Below are 18,144 nucleotides of genomic sequence, written 5' to 3'. Positions count from 1 at the left end.
GTAAAGAGAGAGAGACCCCATATTCCATTGCAGTTTGCACGGCCTCCTCACTGCGCCTCTCCGCGTACCTATATATTTTATGCATAGCGTGGGTGATGATGATGATGATAGAAACCGCTGTGGCGCATACAGTTGAATGCTGGTATTACACTCATTGAGGGACACGAAGAAGTCAAGTCCGATGGGATTTGGGAATCTCAAATACAAATCGGGATTGGAATAAAAAATGCATTTATATTAAACAATACAGAATATACAGCACTTCTTGGGGTCTGTAGGGTAAGCACTTATTCCCTCCCCCCTTAACATTTATGGAGATGTATGGGCCTTTTAAGTGATAAAAGTGTCTTTCAAGGATAAGTGAGCTCCTGCACTGATTATTATAGTTCAATATTCAATATTTGATCACCAAAAAACCCCAAAAACATAAAAAGGGGGCCCCCCACCCGAAAGGGCCCTTAAAAATCGTACTTGTGCGCTACGCTCGCTCGGTTAATATATACACACAAGTGTAGTGCCCTTTTCAGCCTTTGAGCACCTGCCCTTCCAAAGTCCTGTGCACGTCCCTGCTGAACATGCATCTCTCTGTTAGGATCAACTGACTCATCAGAAAAGTGCTTGTGGAGTGCTGGGTACTGTTGCCATACAGCTTTAATGGTCCTATAACTAGATGCCACCCATCTAGTGCTGAGAATTATCCCTATGTTCAGACACTGTACTGCAAGTTCCTCACAACATTCAGTAAGCTCACAGCGGTTTTTGGGGGAGGCATGATAGAAAAACACGTTATTTATAATCTTTTTTATTTAAGATTTTAGGTAGACTGTCAATAAACTGGAAATCATTCATGCTCCTTCGCCATCAATATTTTCAATATGCGCAAAACTGAATGTTGAAATAGCAGTAATACCATGTTCATTGATAAAATGACATAAGGGATGGACGGGATGGGAAAGGGGGATGGCCGTTTTAGAAGGGGGATGATATTGACCGTTTTTATTTCAGGGGGGATACCATCTCCCCTCAACTGGAGTACTGTATATATAACATATTATGCCTCCCATATCTTAAAAGCTCAAATCCTGCTGAAACTTATTTTTGGATGGAATAGAAAGAACTTCTATTAAAGGAAATAATAATAATAATCATACAGGCTTTTTTTAAATGTGGACCATCCCTTTTGGTAGAGTGGTACTCATGAAAAGTAAAGAAATGAGGAAAGAAAAAAACATTTCAGATTCCCATGTTTATTGATGTGTACAATTCATACATAATTCTGTGTTTCTACCATTTCTGATGGAAAGAGCAAAAACATACCACTGAATAAATTAGGCAAGGACTTCACAATGTCCACGCAGAGTATAAGAATGTTTATAAAGGCTAAAAGGAAAGATATAACATCAGCTAAGCTGTAATAAAACATGACTGAGCAATAGAAGGCATCCTGGGGTCAATACCAAGTCATTAAAAAAATAAAAGCATGCTTTTAGGGATTGTCATAATTTTTTTTTTTTATTATATCCATGTATCTAGTGTATAAATGGTCTCTGATCATATCTCTGTGCTTGAAAATATGTCTGATTATGACAGAGTAAAACGACAATACTTCTACAGACACTGGAAGTGGCCCGACAAGGCAACACACTCAGTGGGGATACTGTAACTCACTTCATTCTCCTCTCACTTCAACCAGACGCAAAACGATCCGTTAGTTATAGTTACTATTAAAATGCAATGAGGTATTTATGACATCAATATGGTCCAGATGTTGTGACGGGACAACGCTCTTAGCTGGAACGACGGACTTATCCTACGGGTCCCAAGCAAGGACAGAGTGCGTGTGCATGGCACGCAAATGTGCATCTGTGTTTATGTAGCAGAGTGCGTGTGTGCATGTGTCTGTGTGTGTGTGCGTCAGAGCAGGTTCTTGAGCAGCAGGGGCTTGGCCAGAGCCAGGATGTCCAGGTTGGGGTCCAGGGACCGACCCAGACCCTCCAGAACCATGATGGCGAACACGATGGATGCAAAGTTACTTTCCAGCTTCACCTAAAAACACCAGAACACAAATGTCCAACTACTGTACTGTATCACAGCATTTAAAGAATGAGACATGCTGCTTGGATATGTATAACTGAGGGTTAACAAATGACAGAAACTGTGTGTTAGAAATGTTATATGGTATCTTGTATCTTGTATAAAATGCTTCTAAAGATTAAATTAGCCAGTGATTGCATATGAAAGTGTTGATAAGATGTTTCTAAAGATTCAATTAACCAGTGATTTCATATGAAAGTGTTGATAAAATGCTTCTAAAGAGTCAATTAACCAGTGATTTCATATGAGTGCAAGTGCTGATAAAATGTTTAACGATTCCCATGAATTTCTTGGCTCAAAACATAAGACAATGTGCACATTGTTGCCTTGTCATAGAGCATACATTCAATCTGAAACAAATGTTTTACCTTGTGGGTAATGAGCAGCCCAAACACTCTAGAAAGCAAGTCAGCCACCCGGATCTGTAAACATAAATATCTCGTTTGACTCAACATCAAATAATGACTGCAATAAACGACGATACTTTGGTGCTAGCCTAAGATTTGTCATGAGAAGGGTTTTTGTCGTGTGTATATCACTCCATTAAAAAGTTTGCAGATAAGAGATTTCTGATTGTAATGGAACACTTTAATGCAATTATGTGAATGCATAGAAGGATTGAATCTAGTATAGTAGACTACCTTTCCAAGTGAGAGAGTATTGCTCAGGGCGTGGTCCACAAGCTGTGCCATCTCCTCCTTAAAGCGCGGCACGTCCTTACACTCGTTAGCTCTGGCGTGGTTTAGGATCAAGTCGGCCACTCGCTCCCCCTGAGGATGTATGAAACATGACACATTTTTGTGTCTGTCTGACTTTCTTTTGCGTCAGGCAGACACTTACACTCTGACCCGACTGCTGCTGTGACCTCACTGTCACCCATCCCCCGAACTGTAGACACTAAAGACTTTAAAGACACTTTAACTGCTGCCGTTAGGGGTGTAAAGGTACACGTATCCGTACCGAACCGTTTCAGTGTGTACCGTACCGTACAGAACGGCTGTGTACCGAATGAATACAACGGTATGTTAACCACTAACGACCGCCCACCGGGGGCTTTTTTTTTTTTTTTTTTTTTTAAGGTTTATTTTTTAGCGTTTATCGCTTTTTGCTACTGGGCAGTCCAGTAGAGAGAGAGAGAGGAGGAACGGGAGACAGAGTGGGGGGAAGACATTCGGCAAATAACGACGGGTCCGGGAATCGAACCCGGGTCGGCCGTGCCGCGACTCAGCGCGTTATGTGGTTCCGCAATCTAATATAATAATTATTATTTAAATGTTTTTACAAGTCGATTATTCATTTCAATATAGAATATTCGTTGACAGCCCTACAAGTACAAGTTACTACATCACCCCTGAGTGGAACATGGAAAGTTAAACTTTCCCCCACTGTACTGAAAACCAGTACCGAACCTCGACTTCAAAACCGAGGTACGTACCGTACCGTGGTTTTTGTGTACCGTTAGTTACACCCCTAGTTTGTCACCTCCATATATTTATATTTGTAAACACTACCGGATCCTACACTGTGAACGGAACGTGCAATAATGTCAATGTTACTCACTTGTGCCTTGTATATACAGTATATTATACCAACAAAAAGAAATATCCTTATTTTTAGCATTCGCTTGTATTTCAATTGTTAATTTTTAGTTAAGTATTGTGTGATCTGTGTGATTTTGTGTGAAGGGCGGACTAGCAAACTAAGATTTTCATTGTACGGCAAACGGTCTGTTTAACTGTGCACATGACAATAAATAATCTTGACTCTTGAATGAGAGTTAGGCTGTAGCAGAGACCTTTCAAAAGGGAGACCAACCAAGTCCTTCTCACCTCCTGTAATGCATCACGTGAGCTACACGAGGCACAGCTTTACTGCAAAGATACTCCTTTACTGCAGTAAAGTAAGTACGTTGTGTTGGACAGACAGCTCTGCCATTTCAACTTCAGAGGTAAATGTTTTTTTTAAGTGTGACTGAATTAAAGTGCCAGTGTGACTGAGGGAACATCTTCCATATCTCACTGTGCATCACTTGTCTTATATATCTGCAGACACTATATCTATACACAACCCTTACTTGTTACGCTGCTGGCCAGTATGACTATACCAAACTGTCTATCACTGTACATATTAATATTACAACTGTACATACATCCGATTACTAATTAGCACTACACTCTATAGTACTAATTTATATATTTATACCCAGTTTAATCACCTGTACATTGTACATTACTATTACACTTTACTGTTACATTTGCACTCTGGTTGGATGCCAAACTTATTTTTGTTGTACTGTACAGTACTTGCTGTATAATGACAATACATTTGAATCTAATCTTATCTAATCATATCCCATTTGGGAAAACAAATTGTCACATAATATTCAATGCTAAATATTTCAGAAATATGCAGCTGGTGGTTGCTCCCATTCAAATGTCACAATTTTCAAGCCAAGGTTCTAACATAGCTTAAAACTATTCCATATTCTATAGTGAGTTCCATTATCATGCTGCCAATGTTTATTTTTTGTAAAAGTAGGTATAATCGGGGCACCAGGGTGGCGCACCACGTTACTGCACTGCAGACCTACGCGGTCGACCCGGGTTTGTCTCCCGATCCCGGACGTACATTTGCCGCATGTCTTTCCCCCATATCTTCTCCTAATCTCCTTTATACCCGTGGATATCCCCTTTTGGAAGAAGACCATTGAAATGCGCTCAGCCAATGCGAGCGACACCTCCCCTGAACGAGACCGTCCTCCTCTCACCTGCCGCAGCACCACAGCAGTGAACACGGCCTTGAAGTTCACCAGGTCTCGCTCACTGAGCTGGGCCACGATGCCGGCGTCCAGCAGCACCACCTGCAGAGGGGACGGGTCCGGTCTCATGCTGACCATCACCGTGTCCCACAGGTCTGTCAGAGTGGCCCTAGCATGGGGCCCCTCTGGGACACCAGACCCAGACCCCCAGCGCTGGATCAGGATGTTACCCGGGTGCAGATCCCCGTGGACAAAGTTGTCCACAAACACCTAAAACAGAGATAGACACATAGAGTAATCATAGATTATATATAGATACAGATATACTAACTGAACAAAGTTTACTTGTGTACACACAACATAGTTTAAACTAGAGGTGGGCATAGATTATTTTTTTTTAAATCTAGATTAATCTATCTGCAATCCTGGAGTTCATCTAGATTAAAATGGCTCATTTGATGTCTGGCGAAAGCATTCAAAATATGTGTGTTCTACCCAAATAATGAACAGAAGTATGTCCTTACTTTTTCTTTCCTCCTTACGTTTCTCAGGCCAGGTGGCCCATTACACCATGAGCCCATCTCCTGTTTCCAAAATGCATTACAGTTTGAAAAAGCTGTTTTGCTATGATAATTGGTAATGAAATATCAAAATAATGTTCAATAAGATGTACTTGTGTTTAATAAATTGTTTTACAATTTAAATCCTCTAATATTGGACGGGTCTTGTATTTACCTCAGCTGCAAAGAGCACCAGGCCTATTAGAGAGAGGCTTATATAAGAGGCAGGCCTTAATTTCTAAAAATGACACTCATGGTCATAATCCATTAAATTTTTTAATACGTACATTGTCGGTGTACATTTATTTAGACTAACATTGGTATTTAAATATTGAGTGCAGTTGAGCAATTGTGAAACTGTGGTGGATTAACGTAATTCACACACTGAAGTTGGAACTGTCTATACTAGGTTACGGGGCCCGCACGGACAATTTTGCGTGTGGTATCTTCTCGACTCTACCTGAGTCGAATCGAGTTGATAACATGCAGGCAATAGCTTTAGCTAACGCTATCATAGCATCATGATCTGTAATGTCAACTGGACAACGCCAGCCCTGCCTGCCAACGCCATATAGACAGCGAACGTTAACTAACGTTTGCAAACGAAGCCAACGTCATCCAGCCGACACCACAGACCTAGCTATGACAACGTTAGCTAACGCCAACGAGAGGGAAACGTTAATGTAGTCAGTGTAGCGGGCCGGGAACGGTAGAGAAAGGCAGCAAAAGTTTATCTCATTCTATATCACGGCACAAAAAATTTAAATAAATAAAAAAAGTTTGCTACCTTGTATTGGAAGCCGGCCTTGTATTTGTCTGCATGTATCAAACCCCCGGCCATTATAAGAGGCCCGTCCTCTATTTGAATACCCTCCACTATTAGAGGATTTACGGTACATCAGCTAATGTAATTGGCTCCCAGACCCAACTTTGAGAATAGATTAACGGTGGTAATTTTTTTTATTGCGCGATAAGAGTCCGCCGTTAACTTAGCCCGGCCTTAGTTTAACGGCCCGGCCTTAGTTTAAACACATATATACTGTATACGAACACTGACATAGTCTGATTGAAATCATCTACATATAGATACATCAAACAGGGTAAGAGGTACTGGTGTTAATGTTTAGCCATAGATAAACCAGACCACCTGGGAAACAGCTCGGCAACTAAAGGAAGACCTTAACGTAGAGCTCAAAACATGTAGCGCTAAGGAGGCCTTACCATAGAGCTCACAACACATGTAGCACTAAGGCCTTAACGTAGAGCTCACAACGCATGTAGCACTAAGGCCTTAACGTAGAGCTCACAACACATGTAGCACTAAGGCCTTAACGTAGAGCTCACAACGCATGTAGCACTAAGGCCTTAACGTAGAGCTCACAACACATATAGCACTAAGGCCTTAACGTAGAGCTCACAACACATGTAGCACTAAGGCCTTAACGTAGAGCTCACAACGCATGTAGCGCTAAGGAGGCTCTGGGAAACCCAGCCCAGACTAACAGCAGGTAAGGTACTGTGTCTTACCATCTTCAGCAGAGTGTCCACTAACATCCTGGCTATCGTCCGTTTCAGCTCCTGAGGGGCCTCCGCTCTAAGGTAGTAGGATATGGGATCACTTTCCTGAAACACACATAGGGGATTACGGCTGCCCCCATCATAGTCCATTCATCACTTGGTTTGGTCGTAATCAAGACTTTGTTAGTTGATTACCGGTAGTATGCTTTTTTTCATGCTAAATTTGTTATTTCCTAAAAGAAATGATAAGAACATCTCTGGTAAGCACTAGATTTAAAAGAGGTCCTTCTGCATTATTGCATTTTGGAAAACGTTTACAGATTTGTCAATGAAATCAACTGATCGATTAGTCAACAAACACCATGACTATTGGTCGACTAAGAATTTCTTTGGTTGCGAAAACAGCCCTGTAGTGGATACTGATTCACACATTTGAAAACAAACCCAAAATCTCTTGAACAATGTAATAGATTTAATCCTAAATGTCAGCCTAAATGTGATATTCACTATATATATATATATATATATATATATATACAGCCAACCAGGCATACTCACTTCAAAGGTTTCCACCAGGACGCTCCTGGTAACAAACGGGCGAAGGGGAGTTGGGAACTTGACAAAGTCCACGTCCCGGAAATTTTCCCGGAACCGCTCGATGTTCTTGGCTTCAAACCGGAGATCAATCTAAGATAAGACAAGATAAGATATTCCTTTATTGATCCCTTTGGGGAAATTCAGGCATTATAGCAGCATGGGGAGGGGGAGGGGAGGTACAGGTAGTAGAAGACATGATACAGGTCATAAAATGATAGTACAGTGGAGAAGTACAAATAAAAATAGAATAAAACTAGGCAGCGTAAACAATATAACAATATAATTAACTCTGGGCAATTGCGCATACACGCAAGTAGGCAGTGTAAAAAGGTCAAGGTGCAAGATGAGGGTATGTATGCCCTCAGTTATACAGTATTTGCCCTAAGGTGCAGTATGCATAAGGTATGTATGCCGTGATATACTTCATACATTATATATTGTCCGTTTAGGTGGGAGTCAGACACAATCAGTGATAGAAGTTCCTAGTAGTTGGATGTCTGGCAGCGGTCCCTGTTCTCTGTTGTGGAGCCTGATGGCCGCTGGTATGAAGGACTGGCCGAGGCGGTTAGTTGAGTGTCGGGGGGGTATGAGTCTGTGACTGAACGTGCTTCTCATCTTGACTAGCTCATCGTAGAGGGGGTGGGAGGGATTCTCCAGGATGGCAGCCAGCTTCCTTCTCATCCCCCTCTTTGCCACCACCTCTAGTCTGACCAGCTCGACTCCCACCACGGAGATAGCCTTCCTCACCAGCTGAAATGGAGAAATCTGAAATAGAGTTTCCTTTAGTTCACAGTCAAACAGCATTCTCATAAATGAGTCCAACTTCCAGGTCCTGTTGTCTGAAATGTTGTCTGAAATTGTGGGGCGACAGTGGCTCTGGAGGTGAAGCAGTCGTCTGGTAATCCAGAAGTTCCCAGTTTGATTCCCGCTCCTCCCAGGCAGCGTGTCGAAGTGTCCTTGAGCAAGACACTTAACCCCTAACTGCTCTCGATGAGCAGGTTGGCACCTTGCATGGTTGCCTCCGCCGTCAGTGTGTGAATGTGTGAGTGAATGGGTAAAATGTGAGGAACAAATTGTAAAGCGCTTTGGATAAAAGCGCTATATTACCATTTTATTTTACCATTTTCATCTCTGTCAAGATGAGATGGGCAACAAGTTCAGGCAGTAGAGATGGGTTGAACATAAGGACTTCAATGTGAAAAATTGTCATATGCATATGCATACCATTATTCCTAAAAGCGTTTCCTACTAGGGATGAGTTAGAATTTTCAAATAGTCGTGCCAGTCTCCATTCAATTTTCATGTCAGAGTCGAAAAATATATATAAAATATATATTTTTTTTTATGAATGATACGACCAAAATATATACCGGTAGGCTAATACTACTGTACAGTAAAGGACCATTGATTTATTGTTCACACCGCCATCTGTTGGATATTTAAATTTAAATATTTAAACTTTATCTTTATCTGAATTGCCTATTTTTGTGCAATACCCTTCGATTTGAATGATCCATTCTATTAACACATTGGGCGCCAGCCATTAGCCTGGTCCTCCATAACACATTTTCACTGTGCGTCACTATGTTTGGAGAGCTATATCTATATTCTATATTATAGCTATGTAGACAATACTATAGTCATTTGACAGTGACTTTCTTCCCTCGAACATGCAAAAAAAGAGAAAAAATTTCCATGCATACGTTCGCGCGTTATCCCGTGGTGAATATAAGTATAGTTTAGGAGTGATCCGGGATAATTCCTGAAACGAGTTATAGGGCGCTACGTGTATTCTACTATAAGCGTTGGCGTTTCTTGCCTGGACACGCTGCTATTTCCAAATCAAATGTATATAATAGGTATTATGTTTCATCATGAATGCATATGCTTCGATGGCCAGTAACAGCATTCGTGTTGAACACTACGGACGCTGATCAGCTGGATCGATATGAAAACATTGTTGGATCAAGCTGAAATTGATGTCAGATAGTCCTTACCTTTGGTCGGGGGTATTCCAAAAAGAATATTCCAATTGTCTGATCGCGATTTCCAGTATTGGTGTCCATCTGGTCCTGGACATAATTTGTCACAACTTATGGATCGAGTGTGCCAGATGCGTTTCGAAGTGGTCGGATGAAGCGATTTACTCGGCTCCATCAAAATTTTGCGCCTGGAGGGATTTAACCGTAACACAGGGTGAGATATAAGGTTTCAAAGGGTGGGCGACACTGCCATCTAGTAGGATGCGGCCGGTATTGCACTTTGGCGATCTCAAAATCCTTTCCTATGGCAACACCGAGGTCAGTGGATGAATAATGAATAAAAATATTGAATAAAAGAAAAAACGACCAAAAGCCAAGATATCTCGGGTCTGGCGTCCAACGCATGGCGAGTTAACCCGACTTATCTCGGGTCTGGCGCCGAATGTGTTAAAAAGAATAACTGAATTTCGTGTGTTTCTTTTTTTTCTGCGGCAGGACTTATCCTTAACTCATTGACCACCACACTCTTTTCCCATCTTTACTCAATGGTGCCAGCGTTATTGACCATTTTAGCGATGTTTGCGGACCCATTGTGTGTTCTGTATTATAGCTATGGAGACAATAGTATAGGTTAATTTGACAGGCAGCCTAATTTTCATTTTTCATAGCCTAATTGATCTAAAAGATGCTCAATGCAATGCTGTTATTATAGGCTACGATGGTGAATGGTGTCATTTTGATTTATTGCCGGTCAGCTGAGCCGATCAACGTTCTGAAGGATTATCTGAAGAAACATTTAACTGAATTTAAACTGAAAACGGAAGATTTCAGTGTTTCCTACATACAGTATGTCGTTGCCACCCATGCCACCCTATGTAAAGATTTAAGCAAACATGCTTTGAGAAAGGCTTTGTTCCATATGCTATCAAAACAATCAGTAACTTCATGAACTCCATTGCACCTACCCCAGACTGGACAAACAAATGTAATATTGTCTCAGTTTGGACAATAAAGCTGTATTCTATTCTATTCTATATGTTGCAGAGTTGCTTTTAAAAAGGTCCCATGTTTTGCTATTCCTTTCACTATTTGGGAAATTTTACACAATTCCTGTGAGTCTATGGAACACATCTGTAGGGCTGTCTTAAATACTTCGAAGCTTCGTTCGATGGCATGAGCTTAAAAAAAAAAAATCAAAGTTAAAAAAAATTATATATATATATATTTTTTTTGCCTCCAAAATCTTGCGCCTCCATTCCAATGAAACGAAAGTAAGCGGCGCCTTCCCGCCTCCATTCCAATGAAACGAGAGTAAGCGGCGCCTTCCCGCCTCCATTCCAATGAAACGAAAGTAAGCGGCGCCTCGACTCCACCTCTCTACAACAAGCACGTGGAGATGATCTGTGTTGAAAACAACAAGGACATGTGCAGCAGACGACATGTCGACGAAGAAGCGAAGCAATGCCGTTTGTTATTTAAGACTATGTCGGACAGATTTGTGTTCATTGTGCTGCTTTTTTAAAGTGTCCCGACCCATATCAAAATATGTCTTAATAAAACGTGCTTAATTAAGTCGAATTCTGCCTTTGTCTCTATCAACTACATATAAATATTTATATAATTGTTTGCTTGATAGACGAAGGTTGCAACATAATTATGTAATGTCATGTCGTTGGCTGTGAGAGCAGCCCCACTGCACCCAGGCAGCGCAGCCGAGTGAAACCTTGTTGGCTGCGTCAAAGTCACGAAAGGGGCTACTTAATTCATTAATCCAATACACTTTATTTATAGAGCACATTTAAAAACAACAAAGTTTACCAAAGTGCGGTACATGTCCCACAACATAAGATAAAAAATAAAAAATAAATATTTATAATAATTTTTTTTTTTTCTCGAAGCTTCGAATTAAAATCGAAGCTCGGCCCCGAAGCTTCGATTGCCAAAAAAAGCTTCGAAGGTCAGCCCTACACATCTGTACGTTTTTTTTTCAAATCAATTCATTGTTTTGTATTTCTAATCAAGTACTCTAAAGCAGCATTTTTCCACTTCAAGATTTCAAGCTGGGGGGTGGCTGAATGGCACAGTGGGCAAGGCGCTCGCCTCTAACACAGGAGACGCTGGGTTCGAGCCCAGCTCTCGGCGTTGCTACCGGCTGGCCGGTCGTTCATACTAACACAATTGGCAAGTGTTAGAGGGTGGGAAAGCCGGTGGGTGAGGATTTGACGTTGTGGACAGCGACTCCTACAGGTCGGTTTGGTGACGCCGGTGCGACGGAAGCAGGAAGTGACGGGGGGAGCGTAAGCCTCCCACGCGTTACTCCTCGCCACTGAGAGTTCGAGTTGCTGCAGTGAAAAGATGCGACAGGCTGCCTCCTCGTGTACCGGAGGGGACACGTGATGCAAGGCTTCTGTCCTCACTACAACCGACCTGTGGGAGGCATAGTCTAGCAACGTTCAAGACAGGGGAGGGAAGAATTGGACATGAGAAATTGGGATGGGAGAAAAATAGAAAAATGGGGAGAAAAAGTGAGTAAAAGAAAATTTCAAGCTGGGCTCCGCATAAGCGCTTTGAGTGACAGTCACCCACAGTCTGCACTGGCAGACATAGAGAGACATAGAGAGATAGAGAGGGAGACTAATTAATTTCGCCGCGGGGGGGGGGGGGGGGGGGGGGGGGGGCATAATCCCACGGGACAATGCATTGGTAACTTGTTTTAAATTACATTATATACCCCCGTGAATATTATTGCACGGATCGGAATACGGTGGGAGTGTGCGCTATGATATTTTGCAACAGGTTGACGTGACGCAAGTGCCGACAGAGAGAGAGCAGATAACGAGAGAGATAGAGAGGGAGAGAGAGGGATACGGAGCATTTACACACACTCCTGACTGCGTGTGTGTGGGGAAACACACACGCAGTCGGGAGTGTGTGTGTAAATTCTCCATATGCCTCCCTCTCCCTCCCTCCCGCTGTCGGCACCCGCGCCACGTCAAGCCGTTTGAGGAAGTGTCAGTATTTCCACTCGCTCTGTTGTTGAGCGAATGGTTGAGTGTGCGCTACAACCATAGAGGGGGCGTTAGTTATGCAGATGAGAATTCTTATACGTCACAGGTACGCGAAATTCAGAATGAAAAACATGAAAATACTAAATTATAGCAACATTTTATAGCCTAAAAGTCTCGTTTATTTGGTGTAATCATGTTTGTATGTCTCAATGCTCATATTCTGACATACTTAAGTATTCAGTTTCTGCTTTGGGCAACATAAAACCTCTTGTCATAGCAAAAAGCTAAGATAACAATAGTAGTTGTTTATTCGCCGATTTTTCTATATCGCAAGTCTGGTTGAGTCTGAGCAGGCAAGTCTAATTAAGTCAAGTCATATTTTGGAAATATGAATGTCTCAAGTCAAGTCAAATCTTATCGCTGGCGGGTACCAAATCAAGTCTCAAGTCCAACTTGAGTCTCAAGTCTCCAGCTCCGATATGTGGTATAGGTCCTACCTGTTTGGTCATGAGTTTCTCAAACTCCTCCACTATCTCTGGCAGACTGAGCCACTTGAGTCCAGGCAGGTAGTGGAGGAGCCAGCTCCCTGCCCTCATCAGCAGAAGATCTATCTCCACCTGACTCCTGATGTTTGGGTGGAGCACCTACAAAACCACAGCAAGAGAGTTGCAGAATGTTATGACCTTTCTCAAGAAGAATGGGAACACAAAAGTCGTTAATCACCATTTACAAAAAGTAATTCATCCTCAAAATGTTATTTTGTAAGCAAAGATATTAATAGCTCCAGGTAAACGTATAACTTTCACTATTACATTGTTATATTTAATGTTATATTTTCATGCCTAATTCATTGTGTGCCTGTTTTTCTAATTAATACTCTAATTTCTGAATGAAACTCTTAAGTAAGGCCCAAATTAAATTGACATTATCAACTTCAGAGGCCAGAATGTGGGACCTATATTACACATTTACTATCCAATAGCATTATGAGGCTGAACATGTAAATGTGCTCAAAAAATTACAAATAAATATTTACAAACTTTTTCTTTTAAATAGCTAAAAGCTAAAAGTGATGATGTAATTTTGCAACGAGGGTCTTACAGGGTTAAATCTCTTGCATGACTTGTAGAGAATTGGTGTGACACATTGTACTGTGCCCACAACAACCAAATATTCACTGAAATCTTCTTTGAAGCATTCAATGATGGTCAGGACATCAGAATCACCATACACACCATCCTTGTGATCTTCACACACACCCACCTTGATGGCCACAGGTATCACATGCTCCTTCTCCGTGCTGCTCTCCCCATGCTGGCCCTCTGGGTGGCTCCTCTCCTCGTGGTCCTCATCACTTGTCCCCCTCCACAGGCCCCAGATAGACCTGGCCACTCCCCCCAGACCGGGTATCTCCCAGGCTTCCAGCATCTCGTCTCTCTCCATCTCATCCACCAGTGTCTGGAAGCTGGGGTCTTCCACGCTGTCGACCCTGGCGTAGCCTCGGTACACCTGGGCCACGCAGCCCGACCCCACTGGTTCCCTGCTGTCGAACACAAACAGCCTCCTCCAGCCCTTGCCAAACGCCCGGTGCAGGGACCGCTTGGTGTGAGCCCAGGAGTGGGGGCGTACCTGGACTTGGAGCCTGGAGAAGCGGTCGCAGAAGTCCCGGGAGAAAACGTCCTGCCTGGTGCTAGCCCACTGGCCCAGCTTGATGAAGGTTGGACCGGAGGTCTCCGTGACCCACAGCAGGGCATCCAGCCAGCGGGTGGCCCAGCGCGAAGAGACCAGTGTCAGAGGGGAGAAGAGGAGGAGTGGGCCAAATTTAAGGAACAGCACTAGTGCACGGAGGCTTAGTCTGAGGAAAAATACAAGTTTGTGCACCTGGACCTTTGCTACAGACTTCCTGATTGTGATCTGGGGCGCAATGGTAACATCCTGGCATCTAGCTATGCAAGATGTAGCATTCACTGCACCCCAGCATAGCAATGACACTTTGGGTATCTGTGTCAAAATCCTGCCTCTTGTTATTGAACCTGTTCTGTAACTGTGGATGAGTCTGATCCTTGCAAAGGCTCCTGCTCTCCGGACAGTGTACCTCAGGTTTAAACATATTGTAATTGCAGCCATGGTGACGTCGGTCGCGCAACTTCAGTCCAAGCTGCTGAGAGGGTAACGTTAGTTGATCCACATAAACTTGTTGTCAAACAGTCTCCTGTCCCAAAGTCTTCAGTGTGGACACCAGTCTCTTTGATAATCCATACATCACAATCGACCCATGTACAATAATCAACAAGCGTTTCAAAGTCGCGCTGATTTCTGATAATTTAGTAGACTTCACATAGGCACGTTGAAAATGATACCCATCGTTACATTTACAACACTTACATGACAGCTGCAAAAAAAGCTACCGTTATGCCAACTTCAAATCAATGCGAGCATGTGGCACTTTTCCGGTTAATATTCATTGAATATTAAAGTCATTACATTAGATAATAAATAACGTCAACACTCAACAGTTACCAGTGCTTAACAAACATGCATTGCCTTTCATTTTTTTCAATTCCGGGTAGACGTCATCCCGTAACGTCACGCCGACGTCTTAAAGCAACAGTTCAGATTTAAACTAATGCAGAATGAATGAATGAATGAATGAATGAATGAATGAATGAATGAATGAAAACTTTATTTAACAGATTGCAGAATGGGTACAATATAGTACGGCTCAATACACACAATTGTTAACTCTTACAAGTCTCCTGGCCTATTTAGGAGATACCTGAACATGAATTATTTGCATCAGTTTGTGATAGATTATTAGTTACTGGGTATTTCAAAGTACCTCATATTTGATATTTGGTACCATTTTGAAGCTGACAACTAGATCTTTCCAATGATATAAAATAAGTGTATGATTATCATCATAATTTTTATTATTATGGTTCATATGTATTTGCACTTGAACTTGTTGAAATTAAACTTGGAAGATAAACATTTATTTTCAAGCACTTTCCTTGCTTATTTGAAATGTATGTGTAATGAATGGAATGTAGACAATCTTGTTGGCAATATAGAACAGCTGACAGATTAGAAATAGCATCTATTGTTCAAAAGTTGTGAATGAATTAATGAAACTAGATTACTGTTCTTGCTTCGGTTCGATAATATTGCTTTTGATTTACTGTAGCCTACACGTGCGAGCCACAATCAATATATCCACGGGGATTTAATCAAACCAGTACCATAATGCCCTTACATTTCCGTAAACGTGTTTGGGTCTAAAACCCTTGCAGTAATCGTGGCAGCAGTTGCAAGAGCTGCAGGAGGGAAACAAACACATAACGTCTGTGCAAGTGTAACGGGGAAGCCCGTGGGTATGTCCACAGTCACAGAAACAGGTGTGTTGACGAGTGACTGTGGCAGTGCGGGCTGGTAAATTAAACTCACTTCCCCATAACAGGGTTAACAGACGCATAGGTACGGTAGTTAGGAGTGAATTCACTTCTTAGTGCAGCGGCCTGTGTCGTCGCCCGCGGACGCGGGAGCCCCCTGTTCGACTCCCCCTCGGGACATTCTCATTTAACATCAAACACAACGCAGACCCAGTATGATCCGTCACACAAGACAAGACACAGAAACGCCACACAAGCGGCAGAGACTGTCCAACAGGTGGAGACAAAGCCACTATTAGCGTACGTTCTTGTAATACCATAGCCACCATCAAGGACTGAGAAAGTTTCTGTGTCGTATTCCCAGTCACGGTGTGTGTGTGTCCTTGGACAGAGGGCCAATGTGGGCTTCCTGGCTCCCAGCTGTAGGATAGAGGGCTCAACAACACAAAAGGTAGGATAAACGCTCAACAGATGTTGCTAGACCCCCGCCCCCTCCCAGTTCCCCCAGCTATTGACGGCCATGTCGGGCTTTTGAGAGATCTCATGCACTTCAAAGGGCTAGGTCAGGACTCAGACTCTGAGGTCACCAGGATAGTTGCTCTGTTGAGAAGATGCTAACACTTCATGAAGTTACTTGGTCGAAATGACTCAATGCAAACAGAGCAAGGGCCATAGTATTAGGCTACATGGGGGACCCTGATGTAAACAAGACAAACGTCTTTGTCTGCATCCCCGTAACAATTGTGTGTATTGAGCTGTACTGTATTGTACCCATTCTGCAATCTGTTAAATAAAGCTTTCATTCATTCATTCATTCATTCATTCATTCATTCATTCATTCATTCATTCATTCATTCATTCAGATGCTCTTTTTTTATATTTTTTTTAACTGCAGGATTGTGGGTACATCAATAACCTCACAAAAAGTATCATTTTAGTTTGATGGTGATTTTAGTTTTACCGTGGCACGACACGTCTTTAATAACTTACCATGATACTGCCATTGTAAAAGTTGTGTATCACCATGGTACCAATGTCAGGGGCGTAGCTGGGGGGGGGGGGGGGTAGCTTAGGATGATTCCAAGGGCCCAGCACTGCCTCCCCCCCCCCCCCCCCAAAAAAATAAAAAACTATTAACAAGGTGTATTATTGATGCTCTTATTGATACTATGTTTGTTTCTGAAGTGTGTGTGTGTGTGTGTGTGTGTGTGTGTGTGTGTGTGTGTGTGTGAGATATATAGAGAGAGAGGGGGGGCTTTGGTAGACTATTGCATTGGTCCATTCATTGAAGATGAACGCAATGCGACATCCTTTACTAGCCTCACCCACCAACAGTGCAGGTGCTGAACTGCTGATCCGAATGTATAGGTAAAAACCATATTATGCGTTTTCATCAATAAAAAAATGCGCGCTCGCATTCACCGGGGGCCTACAAATACATTCTTTCATGGGGCCCAGAATCTGGAGCTACACCCCTGAATGTTGTACTTGTTTTACTGTAAATAATACCACAGTGTAGTAGTCTAACTTAAACCATTATACCAATGATAATATCATGGTATATTTCCATAATTCTTTGGTCACTACCATCAGAAATACTATATTACTAAATACTATTATACTATAACTACTATGACACTTTTCCATAAGGGAAGGAGGTCAAAGTTGATTAGGTTGGTTATATGTCTATTATGTTCTGGGGGGAAAGAGGGGATACTAGCTGGTCTGAAGGTCCATGTCAGTTCAAGAGGCCGTCTACAGTAGCTTCTTGGTGTGCGCCTGTGTGCGTGTGTGCATGTACATGCGCTTATTTGTGTGGTTTACCACAAAGTCAAACCTTTAATGAAACTAGTCATCCTGCTGTTGTTCTTCTGTCGTCCTCCTCTCTGTCAAGAGGGCCACTGTGTAGCCTATACACAGTTCTGTCACTGGTTACCAGCCGAAACACTGACAAACCATGTGAATAGCCTACACTGTGTCCTAGACTCCAACCTGACATATCTCAGCACTTGCTCTTGTTGTTGTTGTTGTTGTTGTTGTTGTACTGTTGTGTATGATAATCAGTAAACAGAGCATTTGAGAGATAAGGCGTGGAGGCAGGAAAGCCAAGGCCCTGTTGTCCCCTCCGAGGCTCTCATGGGCTCCTTTAATTGGCTCCCAGAGGAGGCTGTTATTTATGTATTCAGTTACGCTCGGCTTTGCCCCTTCCTGCTCACTATTCCTCCTTTTGAGCAGGAC

The 18,144-nt window shown here is 42.5% G+C and overlaps 1 protein-coding gene across 1 annotated transcript; it reads right to left on the bottom strand.

The window, feature by feature from the left end:
• Window positions 1–1,261: 1,261 nt before the first annotated feature.
• adck2 (aarF domain containing kinase 2) lies at window positions 1,262–15,046 on the bottom strand. The gene is made up of 8 exons (XM_084334828.1): window positions 13,781–15,046; window positions 13,015–13,161; window positions 7,489–7,617; window positions 6,940–7,035; window positions 4,862–5,122; window positions 2,736–2,864; window positions 2,463–2,516; window positions 1,262–2,046 (listed from the first exon to the last, which is right to left on the bottom strand). Exons 1-8 carry the CDS (start codon window positions 14,642–14,644, stop codon window positions 1,915–1,917), a joined length of 1,812 nt encoding a protein of 603 aa, XP_084190954.1. The 5' UTR covers window positions 14,645–15,046; the 3' UTR covers window positions 1,262–1,914.
• Between the last annotated feature and the right edge of the window lie 3,098 nt (window positions 15,047–18,144).

Source organism: Notolepis coatsorum (assembly GCF_963971535.1).
Source record: "Notolepis coatsorum genome assembly, chromosome: 18".
Lineage (NCBI taxonomy): Eukaryota > Metazoa > Chordata > Actinopteri > Aulopiformes > Paralepididae > Notolepis > Notolepis coatsorum.
The sequence above is the reverse complement of the archived record's forward strand: the minus strand, read 5'-3'. Positions and strand labels throughout refer to the sequence as shown.